The sequence below is a fragment of the Numida meleagris genome, chromosome 13 (assembly GCF_002078875.1).
Source record: "Numida meleagris isolate 19003 breed g44 Domestic line chromosome 13, NumMel1.0, whole genome shotgun sequence".
Classification (NCBI taxonomy): domain Eukaryota; kingdom Metazoa; phylum Chordata; class Aves; order Galliformes; family Numididae; genus Numida; species Numida meleagris.
In genome coordinates, this window is record NC_034421.1 from 14,116,845 (window position 1) to 14,144,090 (window position 27,246).

Consider the following 27,246-nt stretch of genomic DNA (forward strand, 5'->3'; position numbering starts at 1 on the left):
AGTTCATGATAGAAATCTCAGGAGAACTGGAAGGAGAAATTGACTTGGAGGCAGGGAGAGATGTGGATGAGCTCCTTCTGGAACTCTCTGAGATAATTGACAGTGTAACTCCGTAGTCTTATTATCTATTTTAAAATGAAGAGCAACAATAAAACAAACCCAACCCCGTTCCTTTTCTCTGTTATTCTGAGGCGACGCTTCTGAAACTTTGCAGTGAGTCTTAAAGCGGAGCTGAACTGGTAGAAATGGGCAGTGACTGCATTCTGTTCTCCTGCTGCTGGTCAGAGTTAAGGCGCCATGCACCCATTCCCCAGCTCTAGGTGGCTGCCTTCAGCACCAAGAGGACAAAGCACTTCTTTTGGCACACAAAGATGTCCGTCCGCAAGGCGTAAACTGAAACTTCTTCCTTCCTCCCCCTTTGGCAAAGCTCAACACTGGGCTCATGTGGAAGGGCTGGTGTTCTGATTCCTTGGACAGTGCCTGTGTCAACTGCAGTGGTGCAACCCCCACATTCTCCTCCTCCTCTCAGTCCTCTTGGTGCAATTCTTCTCCTTGAACAAAAGGTGGAGAACCAGTACAACCAATACACTCCTTCCCTCGCCTAGCCCCTGCACGCCCGTGGGTAGCAAGGGCCAGTGGCTTGGCGGGTTAGGGCAATCCCTTATTGGATCTGACTCCTGCTTCTCGCCCCATTGCCCAAGAACAACCGTGGAGTCACTCATCTCCTGACAGCCAAGTGCATCAGTACCTGGATTGTGGCCAACGGGGGTAGTATGGAATTTGTGAGTCCAGCAAGTTCTGGGGTTGGTGCAACTGGTGGTAAGCACCAGAAGATTTCATCATCCAAGAGAGCTGCTCTGTAAAAGCACCTGGCAAGACCTGGGTCGGGACGCCTCTCAGGTATGATCAAATCCTCAGGGCTGTCAACCCATGGAAGCCGGCGCAAAGTCCTCCCACTCGAGTCAGCCTCAGTTACTGTCTGCTGAGGATTGCTGGCGTACTGGGAGTATTCGCTCTAAACGCAAGGAGAGGGAAATTGTGAGCAGAGGCCAGCTCATTCTTCCTACATCCACCTCCCTACTTATTTAAGCTTTTTAATTATACGCATTTGTTTCACAAGTGTGGGTGTTATTTTACTAGATCCACATATTTCTGTTTATCTATGTATGTCTGTGAGTATCTGTACATAGATTTAGAATCATATCATAAAATCACAGGATGGCCTGTGTTGAAAAGGACCTCAAAGATCACCTAGTTTAAACCTCCCCTGCTGTGGGCAGGGTCACCAACCACTAGACCAGCCTGCCCAGAGCCACGTCCAGCCTGGCCTTGATTGCCTCCAGGGACGGGGCATCCACAACCCCCCTGGGCAACCTGTTCCAGTGCGTCACCACCCTCTGTGTGAAAAACTTCCTCCAAACATCTCACCTTGACCTCCCCTGCCTTAGTTTAAAACCATTCCCATTTTCTCCCATGGAGTGAATGGAAACTTCACAGTGAAACAAAAAGAATCTAACGCGTTTGTTCTGTATTTTGGCTAGCAGGATACTGCTGGTTCTGTAGCACTCTGTGTGCTGCTCTCAGTCAAAGAGGTCTTGTATACGGACTGACCTAAACCACAGGTTTAAATTGCTGTGAGAAGCAGAATCTTCATGGCACGTTTCTTCGTGATTCTCCTTAGGGCCCGTGTCTTTAGGAAGCTTGAGTTTCTGTCCCCTCCTTCGTGCAGAGATGATCTGTCCGTAGCAGAAAAGATGATTTATTTCACACTTCAGTTAAGCAGTGTCACTTACATCCTCTAACGCTGGAGTGGTGGTTATGCAGACCTGCCTCACAGTGTCCTCAGGGTTTATAGACAAGTGTCATTTCCCAAACAACGAAGCAATATGAGCAACCATTGATGAAAAAGGGGATGTGTATCTGAACTAAATGTCCTGCAGAAACCAAGCTCCTTGTTCTCTCCTGTTGATGCCAGCTCTCAGAGAGAAACTGACAGGCATGGCATGCTGCATCCTGCCTGACACCATCAGTTCTGAGCTCAGCCTGCACTTGCAAGTGCAGCACAGCAACTTCAGTAGCCCCTGAAGAGACAGATGCATCAGACGAGGTGTGCATGCATCAGAGATTGCTTTGTCTGATTGGAAAACAAAACAGATACAGATCTCTTTCTGAGAGACGGGTGTCGTCTGCAGCACACGCCCATTGCCAAGCTTGCTTCTGGTGCATAACCTGACTCAAGTCTATGGAGCTGAGCATGCTAACAGGTCAAACTGACGTAGTACCTGCAGCTGGTCAAACAAGTGAGGAGGTACAACTTGGCTTCCAGTACCAACCCAAGTGCAGCGCCTCTTCCTGCTCACGGACATTTCTCAGCGTCCGGGCGGTGTTAACTTTGGGTTTGCTAGGCACACACCAGCTGCAGTTCAGAAGCCGTTCTGACCGTAGCCCAACAAAGCGGCCGGCTGCAGAGAGGGGTGCTTCAGCGTCACAGGCCTCAGGCGGTTCTGGAGCATGGAAGTTTAGTGGACAAAGAGCTTGAGGACTGTCTTAGAGGGTGCTAAGAGGTAAATGGTCCAACTATGAGACCGCAATTCTAACGTGAAGAGAAGCCGAGAACAGAGCCATTGAGAATTCTGTATACTACGTGCAGCTGATTTTGTCATTTGGTTTTCTAACATCTACTGTATCTTTTCCAGGTACTCTGCCTTGTGTGCTTGGTTTTATTTCAGCCGTCACGGTCAGTGCACTAGATAAAGTGGGTCTGAAGCAGCTCGGCTTGGATGGGCTATCCAGCAAGAATCCAGAAAGGCGGTAGTTTGAGCACAGGGAGCTTTTCCATTGCAATCTTTGAGAGGCTGGGATGCAGCGGTAAGAGCTGGTTCTGGCCAGGAGAGGGCATTGCACCACTGTATTAAATCCTGCATGGGACTTCGGAGACATCCCAGGATATGGCATCAGCAAGCAACTTTTCTGTTCAGAGCACGTGTCTGTACCTTCAGAGAGCGGCCTCAGCACTCTGAGTAGCGTTCCTTTGCAGAGCCAGTTATTTCTTAGCTGGTCACCACTCTAAGGAGGCTTTTCTGGATAAAACTAGATAGTCGTCTCCCTCAGGAACTGCTTTCTGTCTCAAGCTCTGGAATAGAAAATAGGTAATCTGGTCAATACTGAACTATTTTCTGCCAGCTGTCATCTTCCACTCCTCACTGCGTTCCTCTGTCTAAGAATACGCATTACAGACAATATGTCGCTATTTTTCTGGCCCTTAAAATTAGACAGCTTCCTCCTCACTATGTATTCCAACTGCCTTCTCCTTCCTGCTGTGGCTGTTCATCTTTTTGTTTCTCCAAAGGCTGTGCAGTAGGCTCTTTCAGCCTGCTTGGAGTATCTCCTGCAGCCACAGCCTTCATGAAATGGTATTGTGGGGTAGTATTTGTTGTTGTTTTTTTAAAATCAAATAGTGTTAAAGAAGGGATTCTGTGCAGTCACAGCATGTGCAGGATTTCTGTTAGAGGTGCGTGAGCTGCCTTTCCATTCCCTTTTACCTGCTATTACTTCTGAAGACTTCAGTGCCCTTTGATGGCCTACAGCAAGTGACATTAGAGAGAAGCTCAGTGCTGACTGAGGACATCTTTTCTCTGCAGAGGATTCGGGACATCCGGCATCTTCGCCTTTGCTCCTGGCTCCTGGCTCCCACCATCGTGTTCTCCTGTAGTGGAGCCCTCCCCTCTGTGGCAGACGCCAGGTATTGCTGTATGGCTGTAGCCCCAGTGCTACACAAGCCTCCCTGAGCCTTGCAGATCTTTCATTTTTAGCTGACTGGGAAATAGGAGGATAACACGCTTTTTCCTTCCACTTGCAGAGAAACGCGTTTTTAACACTTAGAGAGTTATGAAGGTTCTTTGGCTTTTTTTTTCCCTTCAAAGACAATCTGAAGGAGACTTCTGAACAACAACTTAAAGGGAAATGATTCATTCAATTTGGGAGAAGGGGAAGAAATGCTTTATTTGAAGAACAGCCCACAGACATTTCACCTTTGAGCTCGTCCCACAGGCTGGCTGCCTTTGCAGACGGGTGGGGCTTCAGCTGCAGGCAGCTCTGCCCCGCGGTGCCAGCACGTTGTCTGCTGTCTTGGAATGAAGCGAAGTTCATGTCAGCCTCACTTTGCAAGCGAGGAAACCTTCGCATCCCCATGGAAGTCTTTCTCGCAGATTTCCTTTGTTTCATACTTTCATTCGCTCCTGACAAAGAAACAAGTTGTTCAGCTCAGCTGGGACTCCTCTTCTGTCTTGTGGCTCTGCTTCACGTTTATCATTTTGCTGCTTTCTGCCTGTTGGTAAAATGTGGATCATCCAGCTTCTATCTAGTTGTGAGCTTTCAAACTAGCAGAGGCCTTCGGTAAAAACACGAACATTACTTTGGTACTGTCTCATTAGGGATATATAGTATAGCAGTCTGCCCTGAAGTTGAGAATGAAGAAATGACATCAACTGTTGTAACAAATGTAGAATAAACACTTAACAGTAGAAAACAGAAATTAAAAGAGGGCAAGGCAAGGTTCACCTTGATGAGATGGACTTCTGTGAGCTGCCTTCTCCTTTTAATCTGAAAACGGTTAAAACTGAAAACAGAATCCTCATTTCTGCAATTCTGCCTCCTTGCATTCTGTTGTGCACCAAAAACTCAGCCACTAAGTCACATTTCAGACATCTTTTCTGGCAAAATACGCTCTGCTTCTTCCCAGTTGGAAAACAGTGGTTCCAAGGCCACTGGTGTTTAGTAGCCATTGTTGCAGTAAAACATCAGAGTACATTGCTGTTCCACACTTGATGGGCACAAGCTATAAAGGCTAATTATTACTAATAGGAAGTAGCCATGCAAAGCCAAACAAGGGGCAGGTAGGTATAAGATCTCTCCCAGTTCATGAGTGGAACTAGCAGTTGCCTACTACGACATCAGCCATATATAACTGCCTTTGTGCAAGTTGAACAGCTGGGGTTTGAAGTCACTGGCACTCCAAACCCGAAGACCTTGGCTTGTAGCAAATACCCAACAACGAACCACTGCAGAACAAAACCCAGAGTAAGGGACTGTTTGTTACAGCACAAAGCAGTACACTTGTTTTTGCTTTTCCTAGTGCTTTCTCAACTGAATATACCACCTGAATTTCCTTAGAGGTTGTGTGTGAAGTCATCATGTCCCATTCAGGAATCTACTCACGTTATTCCAGTTTGAAACTACACGTGTTGTCTGTGCTCTCTCAAGCTGCTTGAAAAGGATGGAGAACAGCCTCGAACCTGCCACTGGCTGGGAGGGATGCATACCAGATTTTTTAAAGAGGAAGCATAGATATTTATTTAATAGAAATAATTACTCTAATTCCACTTAGAACCAATGACAATCTAACACCTTTAAATACTGCTCTAATTCTTTTCATTACTCCTGCCAGGCTTGTATGTGGCCACCTATACCTCTTGTGGTCCCCTAAGCAACTTTAGGAACAGCTATGGGGCTTGCAACTTGTGTTCAGATGATTGGAGTTGGCCTTTTAAATCTTACTGTTGGGCACATTCTCAGAACAAAGTCCAGGTGACGCCACTCCACGTAGGGATGTCAGCAGTGTGTTAAGGGAATATTGTGAAGAGACATCAGTGTCTTTGCAGCCTGCAAGGAACTATAGAGACGCCTTAAAACAGAACAGCTAGTCACTTGAGATGTTTTTGTCCTTTTCTAGTAAATTAAAGATGGCACTGGCAACAGATGATGACCTTTATGTTGGTAAACACTATTACATGTGTCATTGCTTCCGTAAGCCTCAACATGGTGGACAAGAAACAAATAAGTGAGAAAAAGGTGAAGAACAACCTTGCATCACCAGCTTGCCTTTATTGATGCCACAGCTGTTGGGTGTGTGTATAAGCAATTCCCCAGTGCAAAAAGAGGACTCCATAGAAAGAGCCATCTACTAGAATACTGATGTAGCACTTACTAGTCTGGTCCAATATCAAGCTACTGGTGGGTGTATCCTCACCCTTGTGATGTGTGCACAGGAGGAACGACATCCCTTCTTGCCACTGAGTGCTTCTGTGAATTTCTAGGGTGGGATGCTGAACAGAACAAGAAAGGGAACGCCTGTGGAGCAGGAGGACAGAGTTCCTGCAGATACCACACCACTCCTTGATGACGAAGGAGACAAAGGCTCTGCCGAATGAACCTTTGCGGTCTGAGAAGAATGACAGCTGCCAGACACAGCACTAACCCATTTTGAAGTGCATTTTTAGTGTATTTTAAACTTCTTTAAGGGAATCTTAGAGGGAATTATCTAGAGACAGTGTTTCTACTTTCTTGTATCTGGCACACCAATGAAACACGGCAGCCAAGCGGTTCTCCAACACACACAAACCTGCATGGGGCACTTCCAGAACTACACTGCAGTAATTGAAAGTACTCTAGCCCCAGCTCGTTCACAAGCCATTAGATAGCTGCTCTCCAGTATTGCAAAGAAGCTACCCCCATGAGGTAAACCTGCCCAGACTGCTGTTGCTCAGTCACAAGAATTCTGAGCATTAGAACTCGCTAATCCATGTACCTCGGTAGGCCCGTACACCTACAGTTCTACATTAGTGTGCATCTTGTTCAAATCAGATATCCAAAGTAACACTAACCTTTAGGCTGGAGGTTGGAGACCAAGTTAATCAAAGGGATTACCTTTTGCCCTCAAGCATAGCTTAATTGCATGTTACCTTACTAGCAAGGCTCCCACAAGCACTGCCTATTCATTTACCCTCAAAAGCATAAAAGGTTTCAATCTGAAGTTTTGTCCTTTAAGCCAGGGTGCTCTCACTCATTAATACTAAGGCTTGCTTTACTTACTCAGTTGCCCTTTTCACTATGCAAAATGCAAACACACCAGCTGTTTACAGAAGCACAAATTATGCTTCAAGAATGAAGTAATCTTCAACATGGCCAAGTGCAAGGCATGCTGAAATAAATGACTTAAATGAATTATTATGAATTCTTAAGAGAAAAAGTTCTATTCAAGTTGCATTTAATATGAGCACTAAAAGCAGTTTAGTCACTGAAGAATATCCCAGTAAAGTCACATCTTACGTGGTGATCACAGAAGACGAGTCCATCCATTACAGCAAACTTTTCTTAAACTGAGTGTTTCCAGTGATGGAGACTCCAGCACCTCTGTACAAGCTGTTCCCATATTCGACCACCCTCACTGGTAAAAATAAGAACAAATTAATTTTTGCCCCCTGTCTTGTCCTGAGCAGAGTCTGGCTCCCCATTTGTCACTGCCTCCCAGCAGATATTTATACCCCTAGATAAGATCTCCCTGCACCATATCTTTTCCAGGCTGAACAGTCCCAGCTCTCAGCCTCTCCTCCTATTAAAGACGCTCCAGTCCTTTTATTATCTCTGCACTCTAAATCACTCTCAGTACACATCTTCTACTGGGGAGCCCAGAACTGGACACAGTGCTCCAGGTGAGGCCTCGCCACTGCCAACTGGAGTAGCAGGATCACCTCCCGAGGCCCGCTGGCAATGCTCTGCCTAATGCAGCACAGCATGCTGTCTGCTGCACGAGTGCATTGCTGCCCCATGGCCAGTTTGTCTTCCACCAAAACCCCAAGGCCCTTCTCCAAAGAGCTGCTCCTTGGTACATGCTGGTGCACAGGCATATTCCTCTCCAGATGCAGGACTGCATTTCACTTTGTTGAACTTCATGAAATTCCTCTCAGTCCAGATTGCTCTGAATAGCAACACAACCCTCTGGTTTATCAGCCGCTCTGTGTTGTGTTGTCTGCAAACTTGCTAAGGGTGCACTCCTCTAGCAGAATCACTGATGATGTTAAACAGCATTGCTCCTGCTATCAACCTTTGGTGTACCCCACTAGTGACTTTCAATCAGATTTTGCAATGCTGATCACAGTCCCCAGATCTAGTCATTGAACCCCTTCCGAATCCACCTCGCTATCTACTTCCAGCCTGTACTCTGTCCATTCCTCTATGCGGTCACAGAATTACTAAAGTAAAAAGCAGGCAATACCCACTGCACTCCCCTCACACATCAGGCTAGTTACCTCATCGTGGAAAGCTGGCAGGCTGATTAAGCATCATTTCCCCGTGGAAAATCCAAGCTACTCCCAATCACCTTTTCCTTCCCCGTGTTTAGAAACAGTTTCCAGGATTAATTGCTTCATCACCATCCCAAGGACCAGGGCTGCAACTGACTGGGCTGGATCTCCCATTTGCTCTTCTGGAAGGCCGAAGGGACTCTTCTCTTTTCCAGTCCTCAGAAACCTCTCCCAACCACCACGAGCCTTCAGAGATAATTGAAAGCCGCCCCGCAGTGACATCAGTCTGCTCCTTCAGCACACACAGGCGCAACCCATCAGGCCCCAGTATACATCTGGTTTCAGCGCTCCCTAAACTGCTCCTCTCTCACCAAGGATACGCCTTCCTTACTCCAGACTTCCCCTTGAAGCTCAGGATCATTAGATTCCTGGAAATCGGTCTTACTAGTAAAGACTGAGGCAAGGCAGGCACTGAGAACCTCAGCCTTCTCTGTGTCATTTTTCACTAAGTCTGCCATCCAGCAGCTGGCCCATGTTTTCCCTCACCTCCCTTTTGTTATGTACCTGTAGAATCCTTTTTGGCTGCCCTTTAAATGCCTTGCCAGAATCAATTCAACAGAGGTCTTAGCTTTCCTAATCTTTCAGGCAGCAATTCTGTGTTTCTCCTGGGACACTTCGCACTGCTACCACATCTTGTACACTTCATTTTTATGTCTGAGCCTACTGAAGAGCTTACTCATCCATGCAGGCTTCCTGCTGCCTTTGCTTGATTTCCTCTCTTTGCTGGGATGAACCTTTCTTGAGCTTGAAGAAGGTGACCAACCTTGAATAACAACCAGCTCTCCTGGATCACTCATCCCTCCAGGACCACAGCCCATGGAATTCTTCCAAGTGCATCTCTGAAGCAGATAAAATCTGCTCCCCTGAAATGGAGAGTTGTAGTCCTGCTTTTTTGCCCTTCTCCCTTCTCTTAGAATCCTGAACTCCACCATTTTACAGTGGCTGCAGCCAAAGCTGCTTACACCTAACACCTTGATTGGTTCTTTCTTGTTAATAAGTGTTAGATCAGGAGCTCACACTTCCTCGTTGTCTCCCAGTCACCTGCCCCAGGAAGCTGCCGTGTGCAAACTCCAGTGACCTCCCAGATTGCTCTAGTCCTGCAGTATTGTCCTTCCAGGCAACATCAGGGTGGTAAAATCCCACATGAGAAACAAGGCCTGTGAATTTGAGGCTTCAAAAGTCAAGAAAGTGCTTGTGAAGCAACATGTGTTGCCTCCCTTATATATATATATATATAAAAAAAAAAACTAAAATAAATAAATTCAGCTATCCTCAGAATAGTACCTGTGGCTTTGAGTACAACCTCCCATCACTGTACTGTTCTTCAGTGCTCAAATTCTGCTATTTTTTCTTCCTAGTGGAAAAACCCAATAGTAATTTTCCAAATGGTATTATTGGAAAAAAAAAAAAAAAACACAATTAGCATATATTTATGTGCTAAAGCATAACATACATATACTTTCTTCGGTAGATAAGCACATGTTGAAAAGAGATGATTTTGTGCGTCATATACTGCAAACACCTGGCTTTAAAGCAATGACTGTCAATCAGATCAGGCTGGCTGACAGGAATTAATCACCTTTCCCAGTTTCTATACCAATCACCTTTCCCATTTTCTATACCATATAACGCTGCAGCTAAACTCAGCGGGGCGGTAACGAGTGTTGGAACACCCACTGAAGTCCCGTACTTGTTTCATCATGGGAGCTCATAAACCTGCCAGTCCTTGTTTGCCATCCCATCATCTACTTCCTGATTACAACTTTGCTCTCCTGCTTTGAGGAAGAGCTGTGATACACTTTTCTTAGAACCTGCTCCTGGTTAACTGTTGTCATGAAGACACAGCCCTGAAGCGTCACTCTCTGCTGGGCGTCACTGTGAAGCTTTCCTGCGTATTTGTGCATTGCAGCACAGAACATGAGAACTTCTGGTGGTTAGAGTTTTTTAGTAGATACCACTGTACAAAGATCCCTGCAAGTGCTCTTAAAAACTCTTTCATATCATCTTAAAAATAAAGAAAGGGTGGGGGCAGGCACCAGGGAATTCCTAGCCTGCTGCCCCAGGACCATCTTTGGGTTAGGAGGATTCTACTAGAGCCTGTTTCCAAAAGGCTGTTCATGTCTTCCAGCTCGGACTAAAAAGGCCTGTAGCTGACATAACTACAGAAGGGAGGCAGAGAACAAGCAACAATACCTGTGCATCCTCATGTGAGTGCATCAGCAGCTTCCTGTCCCTCCTAACTGCTCCTCTCATTCATTACTCCGATGACAAGAAAGCCAGCTTTGCTTTGCCTGTCTTCCTGCTTGTTTGACAGCTGCTGTAATTAAATGGTTCTCTACGTTCATTAAGCCTGCCACAAAAATGAGAGTGGCTTTCACAGAGGTCAATACGCTGTAATAAATGGAAAGTAACAAATCAGTTTGCATCTGTTTAATTTCTGTAGTGCTGCATTTAAGTATATAGGTAATTGAAAGTCCCCACTCCTTGCCCTCTCCCTAGCCTTGGGCAACCCTGGAAGTAGTATAAGCAAGCTCTTTGATAATATTCTTTGGCAGAACCTTTAGTTGCATACAACACACTGGGTTGCAACTTTTTACAACACACTATGTAAAACTAGAAAGGGGACTTCAGGCAGCTCACAACGAAGCAGGTTTTTTAGCTCATCTTTTTGCCAGCACTACTCCAGAGCACACCCCACAGTCCAGCACGTTGAACGCTTTAACACAGTGGAGCACACAGTAACATAAGTTCATGCGCAGTGGCAGCTGAGAAAAAGCCATCATCTTCATGAAGAAACTGGCACAACAGCACATTCCTGGTCACTTTTGATAGACACCTCTATGTTTCTGTTATGCTTTAACACAAAGCCGCTTGTTTTTGGCTTAAGGGGCATACAGCATGTATCAGGCAGTAGTATGGGAGGGATAACCAAGTAGCCAAAGGCAGCATAGCTGCTATTTAAAATATATGCATATGTAGGAGGGAAGAGGTAGGGTAGGAGCCCAGAATTAGAAGCTGGCTGGAGAAAGGCTGATGGGTAAAGCAAATGAGAGCATTCTTCCCAATTACGGTCAGCATTTTAAGCTGCTTGAGGAAGAGGAGACTGTGTTAACAATAGGAGCTGCAACTTGAAAGAAGGGAAGGTCAGATTCAAGTGGATAATCTTCACTCACAGGAGCAAGATAATAAAAAATAGGGCTGTAAATTTAACACAGCATTTTAAAACTGTTGTTTCTGCTCATTAACTGCTCATTAACCCCTTTCTGTTTTCAGAAAGGGGAGCAGGAGCCAACTGGGTAGAAGCCTGCACATCCACATAGCCCACTGCCTGTTTGCTGGGGCTCTGTTCATCAATTTTTGGCTAGCAGGGAATCATTACTTCATGTATGGTTGATAAAAAGTAATGACACAGAAGCTTTGTCACTGTACCGGTCTCATAGTTTACGCTCACATAAGTCAGTATCCTTTTGTTTTCTATAGTCCAGTACAACACAATATCCAGGTTGTGACACTCTTTATTTTTCAAGAAAAGTAAACACATTAATGCAGAACCCTAGCCTCAGCATTCTAAGCCTTCATCTTTCCCACAGGGAAGTGATACAGGATGTCAGCAGAGCCTGAAGCACAAGTTTAACAACAGACAATTCAGAGGACTTGAACAAAACGCGAGGTGGCAGCTGACTCCTAAGCTACGGAGACACTTTGGCAGGCAAGCACCAAGCAGCTCTCCATCACACCATCACCCAGGCAGCTAAGACACAGAAAAAACGCAGTAATGCTACTTATTAAAACAGAGAGTACATTAACCTTCCTCATCAAGATTGAAAACTGTGGGTCTTGTTTACCAAAGGTCACGCAGTGATGCAACAGGACAGTATCAGAAAATGCTTGCTTAAAATGTAGTGCATAGAAGTCAGCAGTCTTAACAGGGGCAAAATGACACCATCTTGATTAAAGATCAGACACATCTGCATTTTCCTTCTGCAACTAGACCAGTAGCCTGGATAATGATCTACACCAAGGGTGCTTCAAATCCTCAATTTAGAAGCAAAGTAATGAACTTATGTACAGAGCTGTGAAATGAAACCATTCTGTAGTCCACAATACAAGGACAATCTCTTGTTACCAATGCAACTGCTATCAAGGACATACACAGGTTCTCACACTAAGCAGATCCTATCCACAGCATTGTGCATACTTGAGAGAAGAGTTTTGAACTGCCAGTGCCAAATTTCTCTGTGCAGAATAGAAAAATGACAAGTAACAAGAGCTAAGTGAGAGGCTCTGCAGGGCATCACAGCCTGCAACTTAAGGCACAATATCAGCAGGCTTGAAACATCCTAGCTGAGAAGCCACCATGTCCAGCTCACCAGGAGTTATAGTTACTTCACTTTGTTGGCAGAGATAATATGGCACAAGAGGGCAGTTCTACACACTCACTGGAAGTGTAGATATAGGAATACAACTTCTTCACATAAAGAGAATCCTCTGCTTAAGGGGAGTTATTACACTGTACTACAAATAGACTTATTCAATATTGAAAATATTTGAATATTCAAACCAACACTGAAGAGCGTAACAGCATCCCTGTATTGTGCAGAACATGAAATGTTCCCCCCTTCCAAACCCCCCCAAAAAGCCTGACTAGCCCACCCTTGCTGCATCCCTTCACTCCCCAGGGCTGAGAGATGCTTTCTCATGAGCCACCTCAGGTAGGATGTCACATCTCCAAAGCACACTTTACACTACAGAAGGCCCAAGAACTTTGTGCAGTTTTTCCAGTTTCAGATAAAATTCCGTGTTATCTCCATTCAGTCAGATCACCAATTAATTTATAAGAGCACACATCTACAGCACGCAGTGAAGTAGCAAAATACAGAGGTTTATTGACAAGTGCATGATTCGTCATTTGATTTCCAATCTTCTTCTGTAGCAGAGAAAGGTTCTTATCAAGTTCACTTGATGGAGACATGGTTTAGATACCAACAAAAAAAAGCATGTAAACAATCAGTTTATCCAATTCAAAGGCCCAGTCTGAAGTTTGTTTAAAAAACAGGCACTGTAGCCAATGCACTAAAAGATGACAAACCTAAGCTCAGCATTAGAGACAAAGTCAATTGTACCAGATCCGTCAATGCAGAAAGCAGCTTCTGGTTGAGTTTTGTTTTTAATCTAGTAACCTCTTAAAATCCTGTCAAGTGTGGAACAAGGTATTGAAACAGAAGTGTCTGAAACTCAGCCAGAGGCAAGGCAGCACAGACTTGAGAAAAGCTGCTAAGAAATACATGTTTGGAAGTAATATAAATCCAATACAAGGTTTAAATTAGAATCCCTGTGTTGTTCTTCAAGGATGCCAAACAACAGAAAGCCCAAAATCTGTCTGAAAGACACAAAGGCTTTGGAATTCCTGCTTCCCATGGCTATTTAGATCCTTAGAACTGCCCCATGTCTCTTCACTTTCACAGTCTGAAAAGGCAACTAGGTCTTCACAGTCATCCACCACTTCTGACAAACTAAACAGAGAGGTCTATAAGCAGAGCAGACTAATAAGCACCATAATCAGAGTGTTTTTTAGCACCTGACCCAGAGACAGTTCCCTCTAAACAGCAACAGTTTTCAGGGAACCTGGGCTAGAACAGCAGTGAATATAAGCAGATAAGGCCACTTGTTCTTTGGTGTACCTGAACAACTCCTGTTTTGATATGTCAAATTTAAAAAGTCACTACTAAATGCACCAAGCTCTCTAAGCACCTAATGTTAACATTCAAATAAGAAAGCTCTGAATAGGATCAGAAAACCCATTCAGAGTCAGCAGTGGGAGCTACCCTCCCCACATATTCTTGTTCAAAAAATGCACATCTTCCAAACATGATTTAAGATAGCCAGCATGATCAAAAGGGTTGTATTGCAGAAGTCTTTGCTTCTCCAACTAGGATAGTCTACAGTATGACTCAAAATAACTACAGTCATGGTTTGGGAAGAATTCAAATCGATTCTCTTCCTTAGCAACAAAAATCTGAGGCAATCAAAGGCAAATGCGAGGCTGACCGAAGACGAGAGAATTCACTAACAGAGTCAGCACAGGCAAACGAAAAAATGCACTGTGGTGAAGACAGTATAACAGTCCTGGTTTCCGCAGCGTACAAAAGTAAAAAACCATTGCAGAAACTAAGGCATTTCTATACAGGTTGGGTTATCAAAGCCAGCTGGCTAGACATCTCAGCATATTTTCTACAGTAACTGTAGACCATACGTTGTTTCTGTTCAAAGAGTACTACAGAGCTACTGCTTGCACTCACATCTTTTCCATAAGGTGTGCAAGCACTCAACCACAATACTTTCATTTAAAGTCTTCTAGAAGCACCTACATGAAACGGTACACTGGACTGGTATTACCATTTATCTAGAGCTAGTCACAGTCATCAGCAGATTACTGAAGGCAGAAGAAAGGCCTGAATACTCTGAGGAGGGAAAAAAAAAACCATCAAGATATCTATTAGCATATGGTGATTTATGAGAGTATAAAAGAGAGCTTCAGCATGTTTTGTCCTTGAATCAGCAATCACATGCTGTGAAGCAAGAAAGGAGAGAGAGAACCAAAGATTAAAGATGCTCAGGAGCACAGTTGCACTAGTTGTTCCAGTGGAACTATTTACATTAAAGCAACTGCAAGTCAACTCGCACTGTGAACCTGTCTCCTATTGCCTAGAAAAAAGCATAGCCTACCTGCTTTGCTCCAAAACATTCCAGATGTGACCTCCAGGTCCCTACCCATTCACAGTGTTTTACATGTTGACTGTACAGAAAAGCCTAGCTTCACCAGTGTCCTGAGCCACTTGCTAACCTGATGAACTCACCACAGACAGCACTGCTCTTTCACAAAGTTACACTAATGTTCCCCTCCACCACCCACCCAGGCAGTCCCATACTCCTGTCTTCCACAGGGCATCCCTTCCCTCCCCTCAGCCCTCCCTCCCCAAATCATCAGGTTTCTTTTCCACACACTTAAGCACAACCCTCATCCATCAGCCTAAGGATCTATCCACAAATAATACCCTGAAAACTGACCTCGCAACCACAGACCAGAGTTTCTGTGCAGACTCCGTTAGTGAAAGTGAACAGATAACCCTAATAGAATGCAATGCTAGATTTTCCACCCGGGGGATTGAGAACTTTGTTGTGTGAGCGTGGCCTCGGCCCTAATCTGGGCTCATGATTGTCTATCTTGGGTTCTGGCTCCTTGCATCGCTCCTCCTTGCCCAAATCTTTTTTCTCGCCACCATCTTCCAGTTGTGGTTTGTTATTTTCTGCAGCTGGATAAAAAGAAAAAAAGGATCAGACCAACTTGCACACTATAGTGAATGAAGCACTTTTGGTACGTATCATCCTGAGTAGGCAAAATACTTCCCAACGTCTCCCCCATCCACAGCACACTAAGGACATAGTTTACACCTATTCATTTTTCCTGAAGGAAACAGATACCAGGAAAGAATTTCACTTTTGTAGTAGTTTTCTTCCTTAAGCAGTCTCTCTAGGAAAGATATGTAGGCCAAGCAACGTACCTTCAGAATTATTTTGGCACTTTCAGGCAATTAAAAGATGCAACATGCCAAGCAATCCTTTCATATCAAGCTTGAAAACCATGCACTCATCATTCCTTAACTATAATTAGCAGAGCAATAGCACATTTTGTCAGTCAGCTATTTGTTGTTTACAGCTAGAGGATGCCTAGATTACACACTTGGAAGAGACAGCAAGGGAGAATGAAAGAATCTAATAGGGTGTTTTATAAATACGCAGATGTATCTATCTATAGTATCAATATGATCCCAAGCAAAGTCCATCTGCACACTATACACACATCACCGAGACTTAAGCATGCGGTGTTCTCCTCAGTAAGAGGAAGAGGATGATTTCCCTGAAGTCATATGACTCAGTTTCTGACTGAGAAGGAAAACCTCCCCGTTACATTACGCTAACCTCTGGCCTGAGACTTAAGCTTGTAAGAGGAAGCACAAGAAACTATTCCTCAGAGCACATATTCTCAAAAACAGCAGGGTTTCTCTTGCTGACCTTCTGGCTTCTTTGGTGTTTCATCTTCCTTCAAGACGATGTGATCCTGCAATGAAACCAAAACCAACCTTAGTATACCACTGTTCTCAAACAGTAACCCTATCATAGAATCTTCAGATTTTGCTTTCTTTCTGACCAACGTTCATTTGTTTATCATGGTAAGAGACGATAGCCACAGATACCGTGCACAGCCCTTCATCCCCTCCACCTCTATATAATCCCAAAAGCATCACCAGAATTAAACTCTCAAAGTTAACTTTTACATTATGCTCAGGTGCCCATCTCAGACAATTCACTGAAAGAAGTGAAAACACCCCATAAGCTGTTTTGAGGCTTAAAACCTGGTGATAGACAGCTCAGCACAAAGAGAGAATTACCACGCTTGACAAATACCTCATATCACTCCAGAGAAGTCAAGCCTTAACCTGGAGCAGCTAGAACACAAGCAGCCCTGCAGCACTCACACTGATAAGTGGCAGCTCCTGTTGTAGGTAGGCATCAGCAGTGACCCAAATGGGACAGTAATTAACAAAGCCTTTTGAGACCGCTTTCCCAGCAATGTTAACTGATCATCAGACATACACAGCAATACTTCAGAAAAGTTTCCATGTTTTCCCCACCCACAGAACAGGCATTTCCTACAATCACTGCGAGCTGCAATCTCCTTCCCATCCCTGTATTTCCCGTAAATGCTGAGAGGAGTCACAGAGCAGCTCCATGACGGGGCACAGAGGAACAAAAAGCACTTTCCTATGCCGGCAGCACTGCTCCCAACAAAACCCAGATTCCACAGCCTTTCTTTTCTTCCTCCTTTCTTACGACCCAATCCCTCCCAAGTAAACTACAGATCACGCATTAAAAGTCAGGTAAAAGCCCGTGACCAGCACCTTCAAATTTAAGGGGGAAAATAGAGAAAACTAAATTGCTGCAATCTTTCCTTCCTAAGGTTCCATGAAAAATGAGACTGCTAATACATTCCCAGCGTAAGGAGTGCCACTGCACCCCATGGTACCTGACACATCAAAACCCTTGGCACCACAGCAATCGCTCCTTCAGGAGTACCCGCTCAGAGCAAAGCAGCAGTTGCAAACCCAAACAAAGGGCTCTTGAACGCATAAGCTGAATAGAATTAGCAATGTTTCTTTTTTTTTTCTCTTTTCCAAAACCAGATTTGGTTGCAACCACAAGCCTCTCCAACTGTTCCATGTTCCAGCTTTAAGACTGACAAATAATAACTGATACAGCAAGACACGCGTTCGTCTGACATCACAGAATCACGCTCGATCTGACACTCAAAGCTGACCTTCAGTTAGTTTTTCCACGGGGGTCATTAAGCTTCATCTCCTGCTGAAGTCCTTTCACACTGAACACAGATGCATGTATTTGGGAGAGGTGAAGAGGGCAGCAAGGTCACTGCAGCCCACTGATATTCACCAGTTTTCCAGACCGGGTGTCAGCATCACCTCTGCCAAATTGCAGAATAAAGAGAAATACCTTCCACCCACCTTAAAAGATTTCTCGGGTGTGTGCCACAGAAACTCCAGCCATACCTCCCCTAAGATCAAACGATTCAGAAGCACTTTTTTCTTAATACAGTTATTAACAGCAATTATCCGTTTTATCACTATCTGCAAGCACACTGAGAACCAATACACCACAGACAAACTATTACAAGGGATTTCAGGACTAGCTGTCTAATCTGAAGTTACCCCATGCATCATTTAGGCTTGCCCCCTTAAGAACGACAGGCATTGCTGTACAGCTGACAAGGCTCTAAGGTGACTCTCTGAGCTGCCAGCTTCTTGGTGCAAGTGAGAGACAAACCAATACCTTAGGCTTGTTTGGGTGTGCTCGCACAACGTTGGTAGATACTGGAGACCCAAAGATATCACTTGTCTTCCCACCAGGTGGATTCATACGCGGACGAGGCTGAGCAGTACCAGAATCCTCAAAAATACCACTTTCTTTTCCCCCTGAAAAACAGTTGGATTTTTTTCCTTTTCAGATGACTTAATTTTACCAAGCTACACTAAAAAAAAGGCAACAATTCAAAGACTTCTAGAACCTTACTAGCTAGAGACTTACTTTCTCTTGCCTGAATATACTGGTTGAAATCCTTTATTACAAGAATTCAATAGAGGATCTCAGATTCACAGCTGTACTTGCTGCAGCTAGCTGACAACAGAGCTCTAGAATAGAAGCAGTTTCCTTTCATCACTTCCTAGGGCTCAACTCAGAAAGAATTAGACTAGATGTGCTAAAATCCTATGAATATGTAAGCCACTCAAATATTCATCTCTTCATGCACGTGAATAGTTTTAGCGCTCAGGCCCACTCACGCTGTAAAAACACGACATCAGATGACAATGTTCTACAGCAGTAGCACAAACCCAGCTCTGCTCTGCAACTCAGATGCTGTGGGAGGTGGCTGCCCTTACCTGGAGGGTTTGTTCTTTTCGGAAGATTCTGCGGTTCTTCTGATGCTCCAAAGATATTGGATGCCATTCGGTGCGGCTTGCTGGAAGAAGAAACTTCTTCTGTGCTTCCAAAGAGATTACTGGAACCTCCTCCAGGGGGCTTCAGCACCCTGCAGCACAGAAGGAGGGAAGCGGGAGATGAACGTCTGTTTGGAAACGTATTGGATGCCCCCTCCAGGATCTCCCCTGGATGTTACGATTAACTATTCTGATTGGAACTTCCTTCAGGTAAATCCAAGTCCATGACATACCTACTTTTCAGAAGATGTCCTAATAACATACTCTCAAGTTTCACATAAGCAGTGCCAACCTCCTGCTCGGTCAATCTGATCTTGGCTGTGACCTGAAATGCTCATGAAGTGGCACCAGAACAAACTGCTGTGCTGCCTGAGGTCTGCCAGACACGACACGGGATTAAGGCACAAACCAGAGTCAGAAATCTCCTGAAAACAAGCCGTTAATTACAGCATCCAACAGAGTTCAAACAAATTTTTACGAGTGGAAGTTCAACAAATAAAGCCAGACATCTCCTAACTACTAAAAGCGTGCTAGTTTCAGCCATCAGTTATCAAATTAGGTGCTGCAGAGTTCAGAACAGAAAGGAAATGCGAGAAGCAAAATTTTCAGTTGTCGATGCAAAACCATTAAGAGCAAAGTTCTGCACTACAGGTACATCAGTAGATCCTATTAAAAATGGAAGATTATATCAGAAATGGATCGACTTATTGAAAACCTACCAAAAATCATGCTTGCCATTAAATAAGCCTACAGCTAATACCAATGCCCTGTTCAGCACCTTGGTTCTGTCCTTAAAAAGAGTGGAGCCATCACCTGGGAGTAGTGTAAGTGGAACTGATCGGAAAATCCACAGAAGCAGCACAGCAAAGCAATGCCCATCTAGGCATCAAAACCCACATTCACAGTTGTATCTACTTGATCAATTACCTGCAACCCTCATAGCTGAGCAAAAATAGCAGCTGAGTTACACCTCTTCTAACCCAAATACCTGGAGCCTAAGGAACCTTTCCTTTTATACAAAGAGAACAGTTATGAATTACAGGATCTTTAACACCTCCCCTCCAGATGAATCCAAATGTCAGTGAATTAACAACGCAGTGCAGCACAGGGCTCCAGCGTTTGCAGCAGAGGCCAGCCAGTCCAGGCCAGTCATCCATCAGGCGTAAGAAGAGGTTCCTCTCAGCCAAGATCTTTTATTAAGATTTAATCCCACAAAGGCTGAGTTATTAAGCTGCCCCATCAGGAAATGGGTTCTGTCAGCACGTCAGGATGCAGAAAGCAGTTCTGTTCTCTTTGGGAGGAGGGAGACAAAAGCTCCTCTTTTGGTCTGGGAGTCGTTTCTAGAGTCAGAAGCGCTCTCAGAAGGATGCTGTCTTTACTGGCCAATTCCAGCGTTCTGCCCTTAGCATGGCTGGCGTTCATGAACCTCTTCATCTTGAGGAAGCAACCAAAAGCTGCACGGGCAGGACTGAGCAAAAGGCTGATTTACACTTCAGTGTTCAACACACTATGGATCCAACTACACTAAAGGCTTTCCATGTATTTCAGAAGATCTAAAATTGCTATTAAAGCATACATCACGTGGGCAAGTTACACATTTCCATAACTCACAATCGTCTAGAAACTGTAAGAGGCACTTTAAGTACTTACATGTGGGAGATGGAATGGAGAACTCAGGGAACAATAAAAAACAAGCTTTTCATTCCTGCAACTGTATTTAAGACCCATTGCGAAAACAAATCTTGAGAAACCCTTAAGATTAAAGTCTCGAATACTGAACTAGCCAACTCAATTAAACATGACAAAAAATCAAACACCAACTGTTAATCTTATGCTGCCCTCCCATTTTCAGACCAACATGCAACCCAAAAAACCACTGCTGCAATGCACAACCATCCCTCGTTGGCTGGAAGTCCGTCAATTCATCTCGAGCAGCCGAACTACAAACCCACCCTGTACGTTTAAAAGCCTTTCCTAATTGCTTTGTTCTCTCCTGGCAGGTTTGAAGAATTTTAATCAGGTTTTGTGGGCTTTATTTCTACACTCTAACACTGAATTTGAATGTTCTTTCCCAATTTAGCCTTTCAGCCAAGCTATGGAAGGAGCGCCAAGACTTATCCATTACTTCAAGACACTGGCTACCTACCTATATATTTATGTTAATCACACATTTACAATTACATACATCTGGAAGTAGAACACTGAAGCCCTACTGGTTCTCAGACAGTTCTACTAAAGTGGGGAAAAGAGAAGAGCTGCGTTCCACACCAGAGACCACCGCTACGCCGACGAGCAGAAGGCAGACCCCGAGGTGTGGGTCAGTGAGCTCTGAAGCAAAGACCAGAAAGCTACTGGTCAGCTTCTGCTGCTGGGTCACTGCCGGCTCCGTGCTCAGTGAACAGCTCACTCGTCTTACAAACAAACAGCAAGTTTGAGAGCATTATGCTATTGACCCGAAAGCTCTGCAGCACACTGCAGTGACGCCGATGGGGAGGAGGGCAGTATGTGTATCGCAATGTTGTATTTTCAAGGCCACCAGTTAGGACAACAGTCAACATTTTTGGCACAGCGGTTCGGAAGCTGCTCACACACCCGATGAGGGCCACAAAAATGATAAAAGGGACGAAAAGTGATCCAAGGGATCAAACGCCTCCTCCCCTACGGGACAGGCTGAGAGCTGGGGCTGCGCTGCCTGGAGAAGAGAAGGCTGCGGGGAGAGCTGAGAGCGGCCTTCAGTACCTAAAGGGAGCTATAAGAAAGAAGGGGACTGACTGCTTAGCAGGGAGTGCTGTGACAGGACAAGGGGAAATGATTTCAAATTAAGAGAGGGAAGATTTAGATTGGATATAAGGAAGAATCGGTTTGTTATAATGCGGGCAGTGAAGCACTGGGACAGGTTGCCCAGAGAGGCAGTGGGAGCTGCCCCATCCTTGGAAACACCCAAGGTCAGGCTGGGTGGGCGCTGAGCACTGATGGAGCCATGGGTGTCCCTGTTCATTGCAGGGAAGTGGGACTCAGTGGCTTTGAAGGTCCCTTCCAACTCTATTCCAACTCTGTTCCAACTCTAACGACTCCGTGGACTGAGGATACGTAAAAGCAAAGCACTTGTACAGCAAACTCCTCCAGCAGAGCTATAAAATCTGCTCTATTTCATTTTCAGAGCAACAGCGGCTCTCAAACACTCAGCAGCTTTGCTTTATTTTGGAGCAGCAAAACTTGAACAATGAAGCTTTGTATTTTTAGAGTTTAATCGAAGTAAAGCCAAGCAGCTAACGTGTGCCAGCAGGCAGCTGTTTGTTTGCTATCACCGTGCACCGACGGGACAACAACCCGCACCTCTCAGGGGACAACCATTTCAGCGCAGGCTTCCCGGGAAAGCGCTGTCAGCAGCGCTCAATTCCAGCGGTGTTTGCCCATAACCTCACTGCGAAGGTTTTCCCGAATCACCGCGGTTCTCTGCCACGGAGCCCAGCGCTTCCACCGCCGTTGGTGGCGGCTGCGTGGATTCTTGAACTGGAAGTGCCACGCAGCGAGAACTGCAGCAGGATTGGCGTTACCAACAAACAAAGCTCAGTTCAAGACCCGGAGGCCCGCGGGCTGAGCCCCGCTCCACGCGGTCTGCAAACTGCCCCGGGAACAGCGGCTCCTCAGACACGGAGCCGAGGGCAGAGCCCCCGGGGAAGCCCCGCACGCGGGGTCGGGGGACAAAGGCGGAGCGGGGCCCGCCTCGCGGGGCCGCGCCCTCAGCGCGCATCCCCCATCCCGCAGCCCGGCGCGTTCCGGCTCCGCGAGGGAACAATAAACGCACATCCGCTTCCCTCACGGCCTGGAGAACCCTCGGAGCGCGACCGAGCCCCGTCCCCTCGAGAAAAGCAAACGACCGAAGCGGCCCCGCGCGGCCCGGCGTCCCCCCCGGCCTCCGCCCCTCAGCGCCACGCCCCGGACAGAGCCCCCCGCGCGCCTCCAACCCGCGCCGAGCCCCGAACAAAGGCTGCCGGGACCCCCCACGCCGCCCCGCAGCCCTCAGCCGCCCCACCTGGAGCTGGGCTTGGCGGGCTCGGCCTCGGGGCCCTGGAACATGGTGCGAGAGCGCGAGCCGCACGGCTCTCCTCCGCGGCCGCCAGGGGACCAGGTAGCGCCCCCGCCCCGCACCGTGGTTGGTTAGCGCAGCTGTCCATCAAAGCGAGCAGCCTATCGAAGGCGGCCCGCCCCGCTCGGGATCCCGCCCACCCGGCGAGCCTCGCAGCGGGAGGGAAGCTTGAACGGGCGCCGGTCCCGGGCGGCTCCCATTGGCAGCGCCGCGCGTCCGTCAGGGAACCACGGGGCGAACAGGAAGGGCGGGGCGAGCGGGGGAGGAGATCGAACGGGGCGGGGGGCCGAGCACCGCCTTCTATGGTGTCGGGGTTGTGGGGTTGAGTTGCAGAACTGCTCAGTTTGGGGAAGACCTTCAAGATCATCGAGTCCAACCATAACCTAACCATAGTGCCCTGACTCTAGCAACCCGCCGCCAAACCCTGTCCCCGAGCACCGCATCCAGGCGGTTTTCAAACACATTCAGGGATGGTGACTCCACCAGCTCCCTGGGGAGCCTGTTCCAGTGCCTAACAACCCTGGGTGTTGGAACTGCAGCGTCTCGGTTCTGTCCTTGCTTTGCTTCTGGACCATTCCTTCTGTTTTTATGGCGCTCGGCTGCGGTCGCTGAGGGCAGAGTTCAGAGTTCAGGTCGCTGGGAAGAGCCGAAGATTTCTCTCAGCCGTGAGCAGAGCTCCCGCCCGTCCCAGAGCCGTGCCTTCAGCACACGGGTGGCGGGAGCCGAATCCTCAGCCCTGGGAGGGAGAGGAAGCAAGAGACGAGGCAGGGACATCGTGCTGCCGAAGACGTGCTTCATTTCTCGTCACAACACTGTCCCTGTGCTTTCTCATTCGCTGAAACGCGTATGGAAAGGAATCAGAAATGGGGAAGGTAGCACAGGATAATTCAGGCTGAAAGGAACTGCAGGAGTGCTCTGGTCTGCCCAGTTGCTGGAAGCAAGGTGGGCCGGCTGCAGTCTCCTCCTGGCTTTACTCAGTGCCTTGACGAGCTCTGAAGAAAGGCACAGCACAGCCGCTGTGGGTTTACCCCCTCCCTACCTCACAGTGGGTTTCTTCCAGAGGCATCTGTATAAACACAACAGCACAACACTCCACATCCAAGCTCCTGCTTATCTGTCATTACTGAAGATGTGCTTGGGTTGGGGAGGAAGCAAAACAGACTTCTGACCGCCTGCCCCCCCTTGTTACTGGTGAGCAGGGTCCAACACAGGAGTCGGGACAGAACCCTCTGGTTTGACTTATTTCTGACATTAACAATTAGAGGACACTACTGGGGACAGAAGCTGGAAGGTATTAAAAGAACGACAGCCCCAAATCAAAACATTCTCTGTCGTGAAAATCCAGGAAATTCTGGGATGGGAGATATTAATGATAATTATTCGCATTGTAAATAGAGGTTAAATGGAAAATCTGATGGGCCATGGACTGCAATGAACACACCGGACATGAGTTAGACCAAGTATTAGTATGTATTTATGCACAAGAATAAAAACAGCTTTACAAGTTGAATTGGAAATTTAAACAGAGGAAGTTTAACAGCTTTTGTATATTATATTAAATAACCAAAACACCTTTTTCCAAAATTGGTAAAGAATAAATAATATAATTTACAATATGGTACAAAAAAATAATCAGTAAGGACAAGCATTCTGCTTTATACATACACTATATAGGTATATTTATAATCTATAAAACAAATTCACATCTCAAACAAGCCAGAAACCTTAGATGATATGGCTTAACTATTATTAAAAGAAACAGCATTAAATTTTGCTGCCAGAACCATAAGCTCTAAAGCAGTTATCACGTTTCAATAATTAATGATAACTTATCGCCGTAGTGCTTGCCAAGGTTTCACTTAGTTAACATTTACAAATTGTTTTGAAATTAAGAGATCCAAAGGTTTGAAAAAGCTTTTAAAAAAAAAAAAAGTGCAGTACTTTCCTTATAAATGCATCCGAAGTCTGAGAGTAAAAACCAAAATGCAACTTAATCTCCACTCCAGGATCTGTGAGTCAGTACATGAGATGTTTTGTAAGTTTAGATTTGATCCAAGCTATTTAATTCACTTTAGAAATATAAACGGGGGGGGGGTCAAGGAAAGGCTTAACAATGCCATACTAAAAACAATTAGTATTCCTATGCTTAGTAGGTTTAGTGGTAAAGGATAAAATGAACGGTGTGGCTGATCAGGATGCAACGCCCAGAAGAAAAAGCACAGTGAGCACACATGGCAGCCCTGACTCTTAGGGGGCAGCGCTGCCTTTTCACCCAGGCTGTTACAACAACACACACCGAGCTTTCTGCCACTCACCTTGCTGAGCCAGTCAGAGCTTCTGTACTGTACCTACAGCCACTACACCAGCATGGCGCAAGCCTATCAGAGGTTCACAAATAGAACTAGTGAAAAATTAAAGCCTTAGAGCAATTAATACTAGAACTGGAGGTTCTTAGTGTCCATTTGTCCTCTTCACCTGTCCCCAGGGTAGCAGGCAGCTGTTAAGCCAGCAAAGATACGTTTTGCTTTGAACAATCCTACCCAAGTGTCAGCGTCGCTCGCTTGGACGTTTGGTTAAGATAAGCTGACATTGTTACGAACACAAATCCTCTTACTTCTGTCAGGGAAGCTGCAAAAATTAAAACTGAAACGAAAGTTTGGGGTTTTACCAATGTGTGTGTGCGAGCACATATATATACACATACATACACACACATATGGATATATACACATCCACCCACCAGTTTTTCCCTTAGCAGTCTTAGGCACAAATTGAGGATGGTTTAGTATGTAAAGCGCATCCACAGAGAACGCAGAACTGAGTCAGAAGTGCGTTAAGTGACTTCTCATAGAATAAGGGTACCAAGTTCTGCATCAATTCAAAATTATCACAATGATCTCAGTTACTTTCAAGTTTTTCCCTGATAAAAATTTATTGTCCTGAAAGGGCTTAGTTATTAGAATGCTGTTTGCAGAGCACTGCACTTCTGAATTCAGAAGCCAAATAAAGAAGGCAGGAGTCCTTAGGAGCTTCCAGTCTCAAAGACAGGAGCATGCTAAGAGGTTCTGGTGAAGCAAAGGATGCCAAACTCTGTTTTGTAACCAGAACTTAAGAGGCTGATGCTAAACACATTTCTAACCACAAAAGTGTTGGTGCTGAACTGACTTCTGTCATTTCCACTTTGTTACTACTCAGTGGTCCAAGTTTACTTGCAAGGGTCCAGTATGTTAAAATGTTCTGATCTCACAGCATCATTAAAAATGCTGACATTCATTCTTATTCCTCTACGGCAACTGAATGGGCTGAGAAGGGACAGCTCCCTGCATCAGATGGCAGAAACTCTTCACAGGCTTCGATGAAACGCTCTGCCATATGGTGCAGCAACACTGGCACTTGTTCTAGGCAATCTAAGAGTCAAAATCAGAATGGCATCCATGTAACTAGCGGCATGGGTTGAGAAGATGAAATATTTGTCAAGCTAACTGAACACATTAGAGACCACCAAGGTGGTCTTTCACGATTTTGAAGTTTAAGTTCAGATTTTTTTTATTGTTACAGTTCTTGCTTAGAACACATCACATCTCCTCCTGCATGTCCTGCAATCCACAGCCCCAGCTACACGAGGAGCCCTCTGCTTTTGTCCTGCAAGGCTGAAAGGTTTTTGGAGGTACAGCATGTACGACAACCAGCACTACTAATAAAAGAAGCCAAAGCCAAATGGAGACACTCTGGTAAGACTAAATCAAAATACAGCTCAATTTTCAGCAAAACTTAGGACGCTTTGGAGGGAGTGACTCTTGAGATTAATGATGTTCTCTACATAACAAGGATGAATGCCCAGAACCACGTAATCCTCAGCACTCATTCTTCTGATAGCGAGATTTTAAATTCCAGGTTTACATAATTTCCTGTTAATTGCATCACCATTCTCAAACAACACTCTGTAAGGATAACGAAAGAGAAATAATGACCAAAGAACGTAACATCCCACACGACACGTGGCCAGCACAGAAAGTTAGCTCACAGGTGTGAAATTCTCAGTTTTTCTAGTCATGTTGAACTTCCTGCTAGTAAGACAAGCCTGACTCCCTGCTGGGAACAACTGATGATACTAATGCTGTTTTTACACAGCTGCATGGTTCCTGTGCCAGAGAATGTAGCAACCTCATACGTGGGGTCTTGGAATGTCACATGAATCTCACGACTTTCTGACTGACCTAAGTAAGGTTGCTCTGGGCCACTCAAAAGGTGCCATCAGAAAACTCATCACGTTTTCTCTACATGCTAAGAGCGTAAGGCAAACTATGCAGCAGTAAACCCAAAATCTACGTAAGCAGAGTAAAGTGACTGGGAAAACGGCAAATGCAATCAGTGCATCGTGAGCAAGGTTACAAGCAGAAGGTCTCAGTCAAATGCCTTGTAAAAGCATCAAAAGGCTGGCAGAATT

The 27,246-nt window shown here is 45.6% G+C and overlaps 1 protein-coding gene across 1 annotated transcript; it reads right to left on the minus strand.

The window, feature by feature from the left end:
- On the minus strand, nt 13,003–22,898 carry JPT2 (Jupiter microtubule associated homolog 2). Its single transcript, XM_021411164.1, has 5 exons — nt 22,746–22,898; nt 18,653–18,801; nt 18,045–18,187; nt 16,215–16,260; nt 13,003–15,454 (listed from the first exon to the last, which is right to left on the minus strand). Exons 1-5 carry the CDS (start codon nt 22,787–22,789, stop codon nt 15,270–15,272), a joined length of 567 nt encoding a protein of 188 aa, XP_021266839.1. The 5' UTR covers nt 22,790–22,898; the 3' UTR covers nt 13,003–15,269.

Excerpts from the sequence above, each read along its gene's own strand:
- JPT2 (XM_021411164.1), bottom strand. The coding sequence starts at position 22,789 with ATGTTCCAGGGCCCCGAGGCCGAGCCCGCCAAGCCCAGCTCCAG. Across the intron at positions 18,802-22,745 it reads CCCGCCAAGCCCAGCTCCAG|GGTGCTGAAGCCCCCTGGAG; the intron begins GTGGGGCGGCTG and ends TCTGTGCTGCAG. Across the intron at positions 18,188-18,652 it reads GAAAAGAACAAACCCTCCAG|GGGGAAAAGAAAGTGGTATT; the intron begins GTAAGGGCAGCC and ends ACTGTTTTTCAG.